The 19,601-nt window shown below is 32.8% G+C and overlaps 1 protein-coding gene across 1 annotated transcript; it reads right to left on the reverse strand.

Annotated features, from left to right (window-relative positions):
• Nucleotides 1–209: 209 nt before the first annotated feature.
• Nucleotides 210–16,009, reverse strand: LOC130441688 (neurogenic locus protein delta-like). The gene is made up of 6 exons (XM_056775472.1): nt 15,923–16,009; nt 11,698–11,989; nt 9,003–9,194; nt 5,473–5,533; nt 3,238–3,368; nt 210–605 (listed from the first exon to the last, which is right to left on the reverse strand). The coding sequence occupies exons 1-6, from the start codon at nt 16,007–16,009 to the stop codon at nt 313–315; spliced, it is 1,056 nt and encodes a 351-aa protein (XP_056631450.1). The 3' UTR covers nt 210–312.
• Between the last annotated feature and the right edge of the window lie 3,592 nt (nt 16,010–19,601).

Raw genomic sequence — 19,601 nt, forward strand, 5'->3', positions numbered from 1 at the left:
TCCATCTAGGGTTCTAAACTTGAACTACAAGTTTATCGCCACCAAAGAGTTAGTAGAAAATATAATAAAAAATGCATTTTTTACTACATATCCAATAATTATAATCTGAGTCGTAATTGGGTAAGGATATGTATTGTTTTATTGCCTACAACATAGACCACTGCTAATGTAAATATATAAGAAAATAATTCATTAATTGGGATCATTAATCAAATTTAATATCTTATTCATAACCAAACAGAAACAATAAATAAATGAATTTTTAATGAATAAATAATAATAAATAAATATAAATATGAGAAGATATCATTTCTAAGTTTCATTATCTGTTACTACATCGTCGTTTTGTACTACCGCTGTTTCATTATTCACATTGACTTCTGTTATTGATTGTGTTATTTCGGTGGTATATGTAACATTTTCCAATGAGATGTTGGAGGGTTTGACTGTGATTGGGTTGGTGGTTGTTACATCTGAATATTCACAATTTCTGCCGGAACTGCCTTCGCGACACAAACACTTGAAACTTCCTTCGTCTTTAGGTAGAGAGATACATTTGGCGTCGTTCTTACACGTTTCTGGATTGTTTTCGCAATAATTTAGTTCTGAAAGACGAGATTTATATTAGTGCAGTTAAATAATTAGAAATTTTTATAAAAAACTGAGTAATTCAACAGGAAAAATAGGACAAGAAAGATGATAAGAACATTGGAAACTAGATAAGGTCTTTTCCGTAGAAGGTCACCCTATAGTCAAACCTCTATCCACTCATCGGCTCATTGCCGAACTCTTACCGACTAAAATCCCCCTCGGATCTTCCAATTTGCAATGCTCTCTCTCTTTTAACTCTATATAATAGCCTGTAGTGTTTACTAAGTATTCAAGGTGTTTTAAAGTAAAAGTTCACCTTGGTATTGCTTTTTGCTTAGACGCAGCTATTTGGAGAAGCGCGAGAGTTATGTCAATCGGTAGCTTGACTCTATTAGTCACTATTGAGAGTTCCTAGAGAGCGGACCGTGCATTGTGGGTGCGTGAGTTTAATAAAAACGTTTATTCGGTGATTGTAGACAACTTCGCACTATTAACAATGCTCGTCACTTAAATGATGCGCCAGGAGCTCGACTGCTTAGAGAATGGCTTGAGAAGTTTGAAGAGACCGGGTTACACACAGGATAACCCGACATTCTGTTCGTCCGAGAAATTCTAGAACGGTCGAAAACGTGGACAGTGTCAGACTCGGTCTGCTCATGACGAGCCTTACCTGCCTAATTAGAAGCATGCTGTTGCTTTAAATATGCGTAGATCATCATTATTTTCTCCTTTTTCTGAAGATTTGAGCCTGCACCCTCAAAATTTAGTTGGTGAAAGAATTTGAACTGCGGTCTGTTGGTTAGATTCTTCACTTCGTGAACCAGATGACTGAGCGCAACATTTATCAGCATCTTGTTTTTGGATGGAGCTCATTTTCATCTTAATGGGCACGTCAAAAAACAAAATATTCGATACTGGATCGCAACCAATCCAAAACAGAAATATCAGCAACCTCTTCATTCAGTTAAAGTGGCCGTATAAGCAGCGACATGAGAGTGAGGAATTATAGGCCCTCTCTTTTTTGAAAATGGAAGGGAACGCAATTACTGTAAATTGGTAACCTTATGTGCAGATGATGGACGACTTCTTTTTGCCTGTGCAAAAATTGAATGGTTATAACCAAGCAATATTGATATATCAGGATGGAGCACCTCCCAATAGATCTCTGCCAAATTTTTTCTGGTAAATTGATTCCCAGAGGTGAAATGAGCTGGTTTTCACGCAGTCCCAATTTAACAACTATGGACTTTTTTAGTGCAGTTATGTCAAACCGACTTCCCTGGCACAATTAAAAGAAAATATCTGTCACGAAATTGCAGCCATCATTAAGAACACTTGCCGAACTTTCTTAGGTATTTTTGCGGCACAATTACATGAATGCCGTCAGCACGATAGTTCACATTTGGACAATGTTATTTGTGAGAAATGAATTCCCAAGCAACTTTTTTTAATATCTATCAAAGGAAGTAATAAAATTTGTGAATTCTATCAAAGGTAAAGTCACACAGAGGCCAGGTGGCTATCCAAAGGAAAGGTATTGACAAGAGTTCTAGACTTGAAAGCTGAATTGTTAATGTTCTTACAAGATGCAAAATCTGAATATGCTAATCGTCTTTGTGACCCTATTTGGATCTTGAAATTAGCATTTTTGGCAGATCTTTTTAGCCACCTTAATAATTTGAGCAAGCTTCGTTTGTGGTCATCTTCTCTGTAAAACAATATATTTGAGTCTTTTTCATGTGTTCAGAAGATTGTTGAAGATAATGCATCAAACCAAAGTCTTGTAATAAGGGCTTACATTCCTTGCCTGATACAGAGCTTGCATAGTTTATGAGAGAAACTTTTGATATACTTTTCAGACTTGCACTCTGAAGCTGACAATAGGCGTAGATGGATATTGAACCCTTTTTTGGACAAGTCAATAGATCTGGCTGATGTCACCACAAATATGAAAGAATCTCTTCTAGATTTATCTGCTGATGGCATGCTTAAATTGGAATTTTATACCCAAAGTGTCGACGTGTTTTGGATGAAAAGAAAAAACTAATATTTAGAGCTAGCAAGGAAAGCTCTAAAATTATTAGTGGCATTCGCCACTTCATACTTGTGTGAACTGACTTTTTCTGCAATGGTAGACATTAAGACTAAAAAGAGATATAGACTGCAATTAGAAAATGATTTGATTATTAACTTTTCAAAAATAACACCACAATTTGATAAACTTTTGAAAAATAAACAAGCCCATTCTTCTCACTAAAATTGTTTCTTATTGTGTTCCTTGCCTTTTTCTTTCAGTCGTCGATCCCCCGACTAAGGCTTCGACCCACAGATTGAAAAACACTGCTATATACCATCCGTACCCTGTCCTAATTCTCTTGATGGAGGTATACCCACAAAATATTGACATTCAAAAGGCGAATGACATGAAGAAGAATCAGAAACAGACATTATAAATATACTTAACTTCAGATCTGTGATAGTCATAGAGAGCAAACTATATTTTTTGATAGGAAAATCAATTTTTGGTTGTCTAGTGTTTTTCACTTTTTATTTTGATGCGCAGGTACCCTTCACGCAGTTATGGCAGCAGGATGAGGACATATTTAGGAGCCCTAAATTAGTATGACCCATAAAGATTTTGTTTACCTTCATCACATAACATTCCTCCCCATCCTTTCTGGCAATTGCACTCCCATGGTCTGCGACATGTACCGTGGACGCAACCAGGGTAAGGGTAGCATTTATCACAATTTTTTCCTGACCAACCCACACGGCATCTGAAAAATTTGAATCAATTTCAATGATAAAGAAAAGAAAAGATCTAAAATCAAGACAATTCAGTAAAAAATTCCCAATTTTGTAATACATGTCAGTATATTTGTATTTAACTTATTTCTTAGTATGATAAATATTAAGTTATCAGGTAAATACCTGATTAGGAATGTATTGATGAGAAGTTGTAACTAAGACCTGGAATAATTGAAACTGAACAACACAATCAAATTCCTGTCACCAAAATTCAAAATAATAACAAGTGTAAGTGGTTGTAGTGGAAACCTTTTGGAACATACTTAGTGCTCATGGGTTGTAGTGACAACAGGAGTCAAGTGCGTATAGCTCACTTGTGTGTGAGAGAAATATAATCATTTTCAGGTGACTAGGTGAAAATAAGATAGATATATTCCTAGGAAAAATCATACTACTCATCCGGAGCTCACAAATATTTTAAGAATGAATAGGATATATAGTATCACTTTATGTTTATTCCATACAATCTTCTGTGATTTAGAATGCTGGTTTCGATCTTCTGAAATGTTCATCACCATTTTTGCAAAGGGCATAATCTCCTTGATCCTTTCGCGGTGGATCTTAAGATCTTATACCATCACTTGAGGCGTTAACTGACGGACATGACTCTTTAAATCACTTACTAATGTAGGATCTCATATTTTGAACCTCTCATAATGCGGCCAAGACATTATTGAAGTTCTTTCCATGTAACGAAGAATCCTCCTCCATTCTTCTCAAAGCATTGATGACATGATCTATCCATGATATTTTCAGCATCCTACGGTAAACCCACATATCGAGAGCTTCTAGTCTTCGCTCGCAATATACATTGAGGGTCTTTGCTTGTACACCATACAAGAGGTTTGGGAATACAAAGCGTCCGTGTTTTCGGCTTCAAGCTCAAGTTCAGCTCAAGCTCAGATTTCGTAATTCTAACGAATTATATCTTGAAAGTATACGCACCACTTTGGGTCATTATAACAGAAAGTAATTAATGTTCGGAATCTTTGGAATCTTATTGAGTATTTTAGATGTATGGACAAAAAAATGTGACAAGGTCATAAATTTCCATAACAGTAATTAATTTTGACGCAAGTGTACAGACAAAGTTTAACGGTAAGCCAACCACAGGATTTTCGGTATATTACAGAAGCAGATCTTCAAGAAGCAATCCGAGTATAAAAAAAGTATAAATTTCCTTGTCATACACAGGCAGTGGAACGTAGCATTAAGCTTGTAACTGAGGATTCTTTGTCGGTAAGTGGGACCAGCAGAAAAGACGGGTTTTTAAAAGCAAAACTTCAATGCAAATTTTCGAAACCAAAAGGGAATATACATTTTGTTAGTTAACAGTAAATTTCCAAATCTTGAGATGTCATAGGTTGGGTGGTAGGGATGAGATATGAAGGAGCTCAATTAGCAGTGACTTCCACGTAGTGAGCTCTGGGATACTTTTTCCTAGACAAATTAAGCAAGAAACTTCTTCGTAGGTTTAACACGTAAAATAATCAATTTGTATGAGATTTGGTCACTCTTGCGGATGTTAATATTTCCTTGAGACAATGATTTTGCTAAGTAGTGATATCTAGAGTCTTAAACTTTTGCGCTATTATAATGATAAAATATTAAAATATGATTTAGGAGTCTAAAAGGAAATGTTCCTTTTTTTTCTAGAATTCGGCTTCTGTTAAACCTGGTGGACCCTCAAACTTTATTTTATTTAAATTGCTACGCCTCCTGTGATCAAAAACACAACACAGCAACTTTTTGTAACTATAAGGAATCTGAAGCAGAAAAAAAATTTTTTTTGTGTTTTTCCTCCACCCTATTGGGCATAATGTGAGTTGTACAGATTCTCTGTGAATTTCTCTTCTATCTACTCCTCTTTGGCTTGACGATATTTAAATGTTTTTTTCTATTTTTTCATACTTCTGTCAGAATTTTCAAGGCTTCTTTTTTCCATAAGCACTGAGATTTCGTCGGTCGTCCAATATTTTCGATGTGTTTTTCTCTCAGGCTTTAAGCGATGTTTACAAGGTTCTATGATAGTTAGTTTCATACTTTGCTACATTCTGTACATCAATAACATACCTGCATTCTCCTGGTTTGGTACAATATCCCCTCTCTTTGTGACAGCTCGACGAACAAATTGCTAAAAAAAGAACGAATAAACCCTTTAATAAATGAACAACAATTTTTTCCAATTGAAGTTATGAACGCTCCGTTTATTATAACGAATGAGTAGAATTGTTCTATGCTGTAATTTAGATGAATTTTGCATGAGATTAATTGATTTTCATATAAATTATGTGACATTTCTCTTCAAATTAGAGTCATTTTTTTACAAAATACATCTTGAAAAATAAATGTGTAATTGAAGCCACGTTGCTCCAATTTTTGTACTTTTAGAATACTTTTTGCTAATTTAAGAAAAATGAAATATGAATAAAAGGAATGAAATATGTGTTAACATTATAATGAGAATAAAAAAAGTAGAGAAATACTAGAAAGATAAGCAAATTCTACAGGGTGTCCCGGTAAAGAATTATACGTCTCTAAAAGTCCGAAATTCGACATTATATTTGAGTATAATTTCTAAACAACACATTGAAACCATATTATGAATTTTTCATGGATGATTAGGTATGTCCATATTTATACATTAGACCAGGTGCGGCTCATGCCCAATGGTTAACAATCCGTAACATTTACAATCTAAAAACAGCAAAAATTAATTTTTCAATGGATTATTTGACAAAAAGGTACCCTTTATTCAAGTCGATGCTATAGGTGATATGTAGATTTTTAGTTCGTTGTACATGTCATGGAGAATGTTTGCTATAAAGAGACATTCTGAAAAAAATTATCATAAATTGTAGTATATTACAGGAGGTGTTATTACTGGCCTAAGGAGAAGCTTAAAAGAGATTGATAATTATTTTTCATCTACTAGGCTTCTCTCAAATAAGATATTTATTTAAAATTTGCAAGCGACTTAATTTGTTGATGTCAGTTTGTTGTCAATATTTTCAGAACCTGTTATCAATCATTATCACATCGTATTTAACGTTTCTATATGGTAGAATTTACATTTAGTAAATATACCCACATACACTGGTATGGATTCTGGTACCTCGTCAGAAGCCAGAGTGTTGTACATTGAACACTTTTCTGCTGTAGAACTTTTAGTGGGATTGATCTCAGCTTACGGTAACTACTTAATTCATGTAGACAACTAGTTACCATTATTTTTATAGAATGATGTTTTAGGAATATACAAACACTAGCTTTAGATTGGAATGCATTAGATGTAGTTGATCCTGATCCCACAACTAACGTGCGCAAAATGTTATTACAATTTAACGACAACCATCAATAGGATTCTCCGGGAGTATATTCTTCACTCCATTCACATGCATAAAGTGCATGCCGTGGAAGTAGAGGATAATTTATTGATAAACAAGTTACATTTATGAAAATCCTCACGGTTTAATTCAAACAAAGAATCAACATCGATTTTGTGTTAATTTGTGGGCAGGAATAGTAGGTTCAAATTTTTTGATAATAAACTGACCGGTCAGCGATACTTACAATCTCTCCAAAATGATTCTCACACAAGTTTTGTGATATTCCTCTAAATATTCGTAGTGACATGTGATGTGTGAAAAATCTTCCTAAGAACAGTTTTCCTGATAAATATATTGGTTGGAGAGGTCTATTTGTATGAACACTACGTTCCCCTGAATTTAAAAGAATGGATTAATTTTTTTAGGGATATCTCAAAAGCTTGGTATATGCAACACCAGTAAATACAAGAAACGCCAAGTATCGATAGAATAAGCTTCCATTGTTAGGCTATAAGACAGAATCTTGAAATGCTTTTCCAAGTTCAAAGAAATGTCCTCCGTACACTCCGGGAGTTTTATTTGGGTTATATGCTAATCAACTAAATTCTTCTACATTTCAATTTTTCCATTTTTTTGAGAAACACAATGTTTGACAGTATGCAGTTCAATTAGAAATGTTTGATTTTGTTTCAATACCTCCTGTAAGTATTTTTAATAAATAATTAAAATTTATGATAATTTCCTTCAGAATATCTTTTTATGGCGAACGATTTTCTTGACATATGAAACGATCTAAAAATCTTCATATCTCCTAAACCATAAATTTGATCGAAACAAAAGAGAACCTTAATTATTGCCATTTTTAGATTGTACAGGTTGTCCCTGTAAAAGTTACGGATTATTAACTATTGGGAATTAGCCACTCCTGACCTTTGGAGAGTAGTGTTGACTTAATGTCTGGATGTACAATTAAGAAAATACACTTTATATAAATTTTGATTCCGCAACTTCAAATGCTTATAACTCAGAAACGAGAGGTCTTAAGAGAAAATTTCCCTCATGACCCAGCAGTATTTTACGTCATACAGATACTCACTTCCGAATTTTTTTAAAGTTATGCTGGTCGCCTCAATTTCAAGTTTTCTTCAAGAATAAGTGAACTGAATCATAATAGTCTATTTTGATGTACTAAAGAGTAATAAAATATAATTTATAATGCAAAACTCAGTACGGTCCTTTTTAATATTGAAGATTACTCTAAAAATTTTCATTATTAAACCTGAGCTAATACCAGTTTTGGTCTTTTATTAGTCCTCTATAGCCATAAACTGTACATAACGCTTATATCTGCCTGTGGATCTATATGGAATCGGTTTTCAATTAGCTGTTTCTTAAGTTTGGAAACCAGCTAACATGAATATTGCATCTGAATCCAAAAAGTTTTGTAAATGAGCATATGAGCAGAAGACATATGGTTAGAGGGCTACCGAACAAAAAGTGAAAGGACCAATACATGATTATGAATGTGGAAAGAGATAGAAACAATAGTGTACAAAGTCAGATCGAGGTACTATGTCGTCAAAACAGGTCTTGAGCTACTCAAAAACCGTCAAACAAATGATGTAAATGCTGATGTATCAAGAATCTGCTTACCGATATAGAGGAAATTATAGAATAACTTGTGAGTCAGTGAGGACTGAAATACTACAACTTTCTGTATATATATATATGAGAATCTGAGGCAAGTAATAGTTCTTTTTTGAAAAATAGTTATTGCCTCCATGTTCTTTTTATCAAAGTAGATTAGACTTGAAAATGGTTTTTTCTATAAAACTCATACAACAAAGAAAACTAGAGAACTACTATTAATCCCTCTTCCAAAAAAGGATCAAATGATTTTTTAGGAGAATAAATGTTGTTAAAGTAGATATAAAAACACGGAATGGGGAAATTGAGTAAATAGATACCGTATCTAGATAAATTGTGGGATAATAAAATCAGTTCGTTTATATTGAATAGTTAGACTGTTCTAAAGAGTAATTACGACATTAAAATTTACTTAAAAATGATAAATTTCATATTTTTCTGCTACTGTTAAGTATGAATCAGTTCAAGGGACATTTTTGCTCAATTTAATTTTGATGAAATGGTAGCCTTACCGTAAAAAATTGGTTTAAAACAGAATACAGTCATTACGAAATGAAATGTCTCTTGACCAAATATGAATATGAATAGATAATTACTGTCACTTACTTTTTAATTGAGAATACTCACGTGTTTGACACAGCAGTCCAGTGTAACCTTGATGACATTTACATTCAAGTGGTTTATCGCAGTACCCGTGCACGCAACCCGGCAGAACTTGACATTCTTTACATGTTTTACCAGCCCAACCTAATCGACACCTACAATCTCCTGGTGCGTCGCAGTAACCTCTAGTTTGATGACAATCTTGTCGACAAATGGCTTAAAACAAAAATAAATGAGTTTCAACATTTCTTTCTAATGTATTCAGAAATGTACTACAGTCAATAACATTCCTTTGAATACCTTAGTCGTTTCAGAACAAATTTCGTCAACATGCAACCACTATTAAGATTAAATTTAGTGTACCAGCGATATTTAATGAGTATGTGGAGTACTTAAGGGCCAAATGTTGAATTAACTTGAAATATGTATGAGTTGATAATATGTTGGCTGATTTTAAATTATGATCTTACCACGAAATGATAAATGTTTGTTGCTTATGCCTTTTCATCGAAGAAACTTGGTAAGTCAAAAGAATGATCAGTGTGTGATCAGCATGTGAGCAGCCCGGTTGAAATGTGACACGTCATTGTAAGTGGTTCAAATCATATACCACAAATAAACAGCCGCGTGGAAGGGACGAGCGCTGCATTTGCTGCAGATGCCGCTAGATCGTATTATCATACTGCAGCAGATTGTTTATATGTGTCAGCTGAGTAATTTTCTTAAACATGTCCGACACAGATACAGCTGATAAAGTTGTTGACATTAGCTATACTCCGCATAAGAAAAGAGCTAAAAAGCTTCATTTTAGCGAAAAACAAATGATTGTGAATATATATGAAGATGGAATGCAAGAAAATGATAACAGGATTGTTGAGGAAGATATTTCCGGGAAACGGCAGATATTTTGAGAGTATCGTCTTCAAGTGTCACAGAATCGTTCAAGAGAACAGAGCTTATCATTGAGTAGCCATCCCAAAAAAATTAAAAATTCAATCGATTATTCCGACATGAGTGCCATCTGAAAAATTGTAGACAATTTTTTCTTTCAAATTAAGTTACCTACATTGGATAAAGTTCTGAATGTAATTAACGAAGACGAGGACTTGATTTGAAAAAATCAACATTTTATAATTTATTGAAAGAAATGAGATTCCAATACAAAAAACAAGGAAGGAATAGTTTATGATTAGGAAAAGCAGAAATAATTCTGTGGAGGCGAGAATACATTGAAAAAATCAAACAATTTTGTCAAGAAAATAGGAAAATTTACTACTTGGATGAAACGCTGGAATTACTAAGGATGAGGTTTGGGTGGACTCTTCTACATAATCCTCAAGGCAAGCATTCTTAAAAACCCACCAAGTAGGTAACGTTTCAAAAAACTATTTGTACTCTTATGTAGGTGTGTAATCAAATCTAAGTTTATTTTCATTGATTTCTACTTATAGCCTTTATCTTCTCTTCTTATTTGATCAAAGACTATCTCCAAAACTATAAAACGTGAATGAATTTCTTTATATGTATTTAATAATTTCTGATCTAATTATCTCATCGCAAATATCAAGTTATTTGAGCTTATTTCTTTTTTAAAGCCACATAATGAATCCTCTAAAATTTCATTTTAATGAAAGCTTGCTTCTAAAAAGATATTCACTATTATTTATTATTGGGTTGACTTATAATTTCCATATTATTACAAATCAAGAGAGTTCAATTAACAACACATTTTATGTTTGGTTCTATACCTGCCTGGTTTTATAGGGAAAATTCAATTATAGGAAAAGGAAAGATACTAATAATTTGTGACATCAGTATTGAAGATGATTTTTCTGCCAGATACTTCATGGATATTTGAATTGAAAAAACCCGGGGACTAACAAGAGGAAATGGACGGGGTCTCTTACGAAAATTGGTTCTCGAAAACTCTACCGAAGCTTGAAGAGAACTGTATTAGACAATACTTCGTATCAGACGAGAAAACTACCAATGGCAACAAGGAAAGCAGTTATTCAAGAATATTTAATTGCTAAAAATATCGATATCGATATAGTATAACTCAAATATTATTGATGGAATGGCCAAAAAACAAAATAAACCCATTTTTTGATTCTTGTTGAGTTGATCTGGGCAGATGTGAAGTAATACGGTGCAATAGGAAATAATTGAATTTTCTATACTTGATAAGTGGAAAAAGTGTATTCGACATTTCCTGGAAAAGGTTGAAACCAAAATGTGGAATAAAGACATTGTCCTTGTGCAAGCAGAAAATATAAATGTCATCTGATGAGGAATAAGAAAATGTGTTTATTGAGGTAGAAAATGAAGGTTTCATTTTAATATTTCCATGTGTTCCATATTTTGGCCGTTCATTTTATGTCTATTCCAAACTTATGTGATAAAAGTTGTGTTTAATTATTTATAATTTTTATTACTGATGTATGAAACCGAAAGCACAAATTATTTCTTAATTGTTAAGTGCGTTTACATTAGCGTTTTCAACCTTTATCACGTGCACTATACGTGAAAATGTTTTGATTTACTATTTTTCTTCGATAAATAAAGTTTAAACACTGTTAAAAAAACTTGTAATTATAATTTTAGCGGTGTTGTCAGTTCTCAATGCATAATTAGTGTAACATAAGGTTGCAAATTGTACTAGAGGCACTATTCATTCTACTTTATTTTAATAGGAATGGAAATCTTAATAATTACTTACGTTCAGTACAAAATATTCCGTCCCAACCTTCATGACAAATACATTCAAAGCTGACGTTACAATAACCATGTTGACATCCTGGTAACGTTATACATTTATTACACTTTTCTCCGTAATATCCCAATTTGCAAATACATTCTCCTGGACGATTACAGTATCCTTGAATAGGATCACATCCTGATCGACACTTTGGTACGTCGCACAAGTCACCTGTCCATCCAGGTAAGCATTTAACTTCTCCATCGTCTGTACATATATAATGCGAGTTCCGAGAAGATGGAACCTCGCATGCCTGAAATAAAACAAAACTGTGAAATATTCTGTTGGTATGTTTATTTTTTAAAAACAGTATCGAAATAATATAATATAATAACTGACGAATTCAGCGGCCAAGGTATATAAAAAATCAAAGCTCAACGAGCTACGTAGATAAGGTATTTATGAAGAGAAGGAACAAATAAGACACAATGCAATAGTAGACGCGGTAGGCCTAAGACAAAATGGTTCAAAGAGGTGGAAGATGATTTAAACAGAAAAGCTAGAAACTGACAGCGAAAGACAGGAAACAGGAAACTGAGGTAGGAAATATGCGACGCAAAAAGGTGTAGACATCGTTTATGTGGACTAATCCACCCCAACATGAGTATCGAAACAATATTTTGCGTCGCAATACCATTAGGGGTAATTTTCCTCCAAAAGCAACAATCTGACAACTAAATTTTATCAAGATTAATGAACGATTTTTGAAATCATATACGGCTGCTATTGCGGTGGTTATTAACCCCGAAGATCATAAAAAGCCAATATGAACTAATCTGAACCCATGCAAACTGCGTTCTCAATATTGTTAAACATCTAAAAGGTAGTTATTGTACAATCAAGAATTTGTGTAAAGTCTCAGATAGGGACAGTTCTAGTAGAAATTCTTTATTTTGATAAATTTTGCACACCTCATTTGCCATGGAAATCTATATCATCGGCGACTACGCTAGATTTCTACCCGACCAATGGTTCGCAGTTGGAAATGAGGATGGCGCCACTTAGCGTTAACTACGTATTTAATTACATGTATCAAATGCGACGCTCTTTGGCGTTGTCTTCAGTTCGGGTCTCAAGCTCGAACAAGGGTTGTTAAACTGCTCTGATGAGACGTAATAACGTCTAAACTAGTCAGTAGTTACACCTTCTCCTTCCATTTGCGAGCCATTGAGGATGTTAATATTGACAAAAAGGTCTATTTACATCACGCTATTCAGAGGGGTTGTAATTCCATATTAGTCGAGGCATTAGCCAGGAAAGTAGTTGTTTTCCCCTTTAAAGGATGGCGGAATTTATTTTCGAAATTATTTCAGATGTGAATAGTAGAAACCTTTTATTTTCATACACCGGTGTCGACATAAGACGTAGGCGTTATCCTTCATTGTAACCACACACTACTTTCAAAAATGAGTATATAAAATTGAAATGTATACCAAAGAGTTGATCATAAATAAATGATCAGTTAACAGGAAATATTTAGTAGAAACCGTGTGCTTCTCATTATGTGTATGAGAGATATTTTAGATGAAGTATGAAGCGTTTTGCAAAAAGAAGAATATTGTCAACATTTGGTTGAATTAGATGGACAAATTTGAGATAAAAACCTCGAGAAAATTGATCACCTTCTCACACAGCTTAGAAAAGGACAAAACCAACTGAGTAATTTGTTATAGGGGTGAACTTCTGATTAACAAATGTTTTGATTGGCAATCAATCCTTCAGGTTTCTATATTCATACAAATATTTCTTAAATTCTTGAACCAAATATAGTTGTTCATTCGATGTTTAAACTATCAACAGACAATGATAATATTAAAATTCAATATATATAGATGAAGATGATATAGAGTTTTTTACGTTCTCTATTTGTATGCAAAAGTTGTAGCTGTAAGTGAAAACGGACTACGAATTTAGGTAACTACTTTCATTTATAAAATAAAAATTGTCGCGAGAAAATATAGTTGTGAGTGATTGAAGAGAAATTTTTCATTTGAATTGATTCTAATAAAACTTGCAAGTAGGAATTGGAATATAATTTAATATAACTAGAAGGATCTAATCCATTGGTTAGGAATAAAAAAGGATGGAACTCCTGGACGTTTAAATCAATTGATCGATTATACTTATTTTATGCTCAGGAATTTATGGTTCTAACAACAGATTCATACTAATTGTAGTGGAAGAATTTCACGTAAATATTTTTCAAATAAATTATTGAAATAACTGAATTACCATTAGATGACTGAAAGTAAGCAATGGAATTTTGAATAATATTGTATTGTATATATCTAACGAAAAATTTACCACAAATAATATCTTTATATTGATTATTCTTTTCATAAAATTGGAATAACTTAAACTAAAACTTATAAAACAACTTGTAATTGAACATGATAAAAAATTTATTTTCATCATACGACCATACTTCAAATTTAATTCTTCTTTAAATTAATTAAGAAAATTTTATTGGATTAATGATTATTATACTATTAACAAGGACTTTAAAGGCGAGGTCAATATTCATTTAGAAAGATTCCATTTAATTTTCACTTTTAACCAAATAATTGAAGCAGACTCAATTCCGTTTTTAAAGGGTTTGATTTACTTTCTTAACCTACTTTAATAGCGAATATCTTTTGGATGGCGATACTGGAAAATTTATGTACCTCGAATCAAACTTGAGTTTACTTATGCAGATCAATTTAAGAACTTAAAAAATAGTTTTTTTATATGAGATTGTCCAATCTCCTGGAATGACTAGGAACAGTTGATTCTGGATTAAATGTCTGGTGATACTAGGAAAAACTTACTTATTCAAATGGATATAAAAACTGGGAAATTAGTTCTTTTAGATAATATTGTTTGTACAATGTTCTAGAATGACCAGGATCAGTTGATTTGGGATTAGATATCTGTTCGTGCTAGGAAAATTATTGACCTTGAATTAAACTTGAGAATAATTATCTAGATCAATTCAAGAAATGGAAAATCAGTTTTTTTTATTAAATTATTCGTCTATTACCCTAGAATGACCAGGATCAGTTAATTAGATGTCTGGTGATACTAGGAAAAACTTATTGATATTGGACCAAACTTCGGTTTACTGATCCAGATCAATTCGAGAACTGGAAAATTAGTCTTATTGGATTGGATTGTTTATCTACTATCCTAGATTGACCAGGATCAGTTGATTCTGGGCTAGATGTCTGTTCCTGCTAGGAAACTTATTAACAATGAATTGAACTTGAATATAATTATAAAGATCAATTCCATAGCTGGAAAATTAGTTTTTTGGATTAGAGTGTGTGTACTATACTAGAACGACCAGGATCAGTTGGTTTTGAATTCAATTTTTGGTGCTGCTTGAAAACTTATTCACCTTAAAGAAAACTTGGGTATACTTGTCTAGATCAATTCAAGAAAGAGAAAATTATTTTTTTATATAAGATTGTTTGTCTATTATCCTAGACTGACCAGGATCAGTTGATTATGGATAAGGTGACTAGTGATACTAGAAAAACTCATTGACCTTGGATTAAACTTACTAATCCAGACACATTCAAGAACCGGATGAAAGTTTTTTGTATGAGTTTGTTTGTCTATTATCCTAGAATTCTAGATCCTAGAAGATTAGATGTCTGGTGCTGCTAAAAAACTTATGGACCTTGATTTAAACTTGAGTATAATTACCTTGATCAATTCAAAAACTCGAGAGGTATTTTTTTCGATTAGATTGTTTGTTTTTTCCCTAGAACGGATAGGATTAGTTCATTTTGGATTAAATAGCTGGCTAGAAAACTCATCCAATTTGAATCAATTAGATTTACTAATCTGAATATGCCGATTTATATACCATCTAATAATGCAAGAATAGTTAACCTTGAAACTACTACAAAGCTAGAAATTTCTTGAACATTTTACTTTTTTCTCAATATTACTATAGATTGAATCTGGAATCAATTAAATTTGCTTCTGTGAATACCAACGGGATTTTCAAATTCAAAGAGAATGAAAGCTTTCCATTTTAGATGTGTATAAATGGAAAAGTAACATAATATAAATAAGCTTTTCTCTATTTTCACAAAAGATAAGGGGGAAAACATATGGAATTAGTATTTTCCATAACATTTTTCATTTAAACATGAAGTAAAGAACAATAATTTACTATATAAAAAGTTTCACTTACTTGTTTTTTCCACTTCGGCATATATCTAGCACTAAAACCGCTGTTCACCAAAAGCAAAAAAGTCAATGAATACAAAAATATTTGCATCATTAAGTATCATCTAATTATTATATATCAATTTATGAGTTATTATTTTAAATATATTGATCACTCAAATATTTATATCGATTATCTCCGTTATTTCTAGTGTCAATTGTACAATTTAAATAGTAGAAACCACGTTATGAACGCTAAGAAATTTTATGCGGCCGTGAACTTGACTAGAAGATGGTTATATGAAGAACAGTGACCTGGTTCACCGCTTCTTTCTTTTGGTAACTGTAAAGGAGAGCCATGAATCGAAATCGTCTGTAAACTTAAACTGTTAACAATATTATCATCAAATGGTTGTTAGAACAAAGTTGTTTCGTATACTGTTTAAACATAGAAATTGCGTATTTGTACGATTTATTCCGATTGGAAGCGTATTGTAATAAATAATTTGTTTTGCGAGATACTGAGAGCCTTTTTTAGTATCTCATATTAGAAAACACCCTTTTATGAAATGTGACCCAGAAAGAGGCAAATGATTTTCTTCTATTTTAATAACAAATTTGAAAAACACGTATATTGTGAAAGTTTTTAAAACACGACATGGTATTATGTATTTTTTCATAGAAACTCACATTTCACACATTTACTTTTTAATATCCCGATGTGTTCACTATAACACAAATTGTTTAGTGACATACCTGCTGGTAGAGACTCGTTAATATACAGTATCATTACATTCCTGAATGTTCTATTTCCTGGAACACTCCATTTTACCGTTATAAAAAGCCTATTTAGAAATTTTCTATACAAAAATAGTTACAAAATAATGGAAGCAAATATTAAAAAGATACAAAAGAAATGGAGAACGAAACGGCATCGATTAATATAATATAACATGTCCGGCTTCACTGTTTACATCAGTGGGTGAACTTTGTTACGCAGATAGAACTATTTATGTAGCTATAAAGTTTTAATGTCACCCTTGTAGTTTGCCTTAATCAAAAAACATGACAGATGTTTGAGTATCTCATTAAAATCTTTGCATTTATTAGAGACATTCTGAAAAAAATTATCATAAATTGTGATTATTTATTGGAAGGAGGTTATTATCAAAAGAATATGAACCTACGTAAAAGCTTGGTATGTGTTTACATCAGTAAATACATGAATCAAAATAATCGATAGAGTAAACGTCCATTGTGACGCTATAGGCAGAATCTTAGAATGCTCTTCCAAGTTCAAAGAAATATTCTTCGTAGATTCCGGAAGTGTGTAGAAGTGTAGGCTAACCAACTAACATCTATCTCCTGTAAGTATTTTCAATAAACAATTACAATTTATGATAATTTTCTTTAGAATGTCTTTTTATATCGCAGCAATATTTTCACGTCATCTACTCATAATTTTTTGCAACTAGTCCCGGTACACATTGTATAAAAGACCTTATAACAATTTAATTTATTATTCTTGGTCTTCAAATTTTCATTTCATTGATTGACTTGATGATTATGATGCTTTTTTCTAGTCAATAAATTATGAATCAGCCTTCGTCAGAAGTGTATTTAACTAATAATAAAAAATGTATGAAACTTTTAAAGTAAATCGGCTTGAGTGTGGATTCGAATAAACTAGGTCGTCATTCTGTATTGACAGTCGTTTTTTTTTGTTTTCTAACGAGAGATATCGATTTAGGAGATTCTAGATTTTGTTTCAGTAGTGGAAAAATAACAAAGAGAAAAATATTTTTGAGATTATTTGAGCTCCTATTTGCTTTTTTAAATAAAAAGATTAAATTCTTTCCTTTTATGTATTTTTGTCTCGCTACCTTGTACGTGAAGTTTGTTTCAAGATTTGACTCAATACCTTCACGATATTCTCTGAAGTCGTAATCAGAAAATGAATCAGTCTTCTAACAGATACAGGTATAAAAATTGATTATTAGAATAAATTATTTGTATTATAAGTCACCGAATAAATTTATTCAAAATATTTCGCATTAACAAGAACTAGTACTATTTATAATGATTATTTTTAACAATGTTTGTCACGTTAGTGAATTTTCTCTTTCTATTTATTTTATATTTAGTTTCATATTTTAAAAATCGAAAGAGATCATTAGCTGGGAATAATAACTAGACGGTCAAATAATACAACTTATTCTTCTTTTAATGCCTATCCATTAATAGATGTTCGCGACCACATTTTTCATGGCGTCTCTATCTCTAGCGGTATGGATCAATGTCTAAATATCTTGTATTCCCGTCCACTGCCTTACGTTCCGCAACCATAACATCCTCTTCCGTGCCAATCCTCTCTTGCATTCAATCCTGCCTTCGACTATCAGCTGAAGGAATTGATATTTATGGCCTCGCATTATATGGCCAAGGTATGCAATCTTTCGTTTCTTCACGATGATAAAGAGTTCACGGTCTTTATTGATACGCCTAAAAATATCGTCATTCCTCACTTTGGCAGTCCATAGTATCTTCAGGATTCTACGATATACCCACATTTCGAATGCCTCTAATTTGTTGATGTTTTTTACCTTAAGGGTCCAACCCTCCATCCCGTAAAGAAGCAATGACCAAACGTAGTACCGCACAAGTCTCGGTCTAAAATCAAGATCAAAGTCGGTACATGTAAATACATTTTTAAAATTTATGAATGTACTTCGAGCTTGTTCAATTCGGCATTTTATTTCACCGTCTGACGACCATTCTTCATAGAGCCATGTCCCTAGATATTTAAATTTTTCTGCCCGTTGTATAGGTTTTCCATTATATGTTACTCTAGATTTTCTAAACGTATTCGCTTCCCTAGTGATAATCATGGATTTAGTTTTTTTGATGTTGATGTTTAATCCCATGTTTTGGCTATGTCCGTCTACTATATTAATTAGTTGTTGTAGGTAATCTATATTATTTGTAATCAGCACTGTGTCATCAGCGTAACGTATGTTGTTGACCCAGACTCCATTGACTTTGATCCCAATGTCTCTATCTTCAAGTGACTCTCGAAAGATGGCTTCAGAGTATGTATTAAACAAGAGCGGCGACAATATACAACCTTGACGTACTCCTCTGCGAATCCGAACTTGCTCAGTTAGACCATGATTTACTTTGACTTGCGCTTTTTGGTGCCAATACAGATTTTCGATACAACGAATATCTTTTTCGTCCAAATCCAATTTTTTGAGGAGCTGCATAAGTTTGTGATGTTGAACTTCATCGAAAGCTTTTTCGTAGTCTATGAAGCATAGACAAACATTTTTTCTTTGGTCATAGGAGTTCTGTACAAGGACCTATGCTGCGACTATTGCCTCTCTTGTACCTAACCCCTGTCTAAATCCAAATTGCGAGTCGCTTATATTATTATCACATTTTCTATATAATCTCTGATGTATTATTCTTAGAAATATTTTTAGGGAGTGGCTCATAAGGCTAATTAGCCTATAATCTTCACACTTTCTTAAATACAACTCACAAATAATACAACAGAGAATGGAATTCAAATACCTTGAAATTGACATAACCGGTTATGAAGACGAAAAAGATGATGTAAGCGGGCAAGTAGCTGAAGCAAATAAGGTCGCAGGAGGTCTTCAGAACGTAATATGGTGAAACATCTCGGAAAAGAAACAAAGAGA

Source organism: Diorhabda sublineata, chromosome 3 (genome assembly GCF_026230105.1).
Source record: "Diorhabda sublineata isolate icDioSubl1.1 chromosome 3, icDioSubl1.1, whole genome shotgun sequence".
Classification (NCBI taxonomy): domain Eukaryota; kingdom Metazoa; phylum Arthropoda; class Insecta; order Coleoptera; family Chrysomelidae; genus Diorhabda; species Diorhabda sublineata.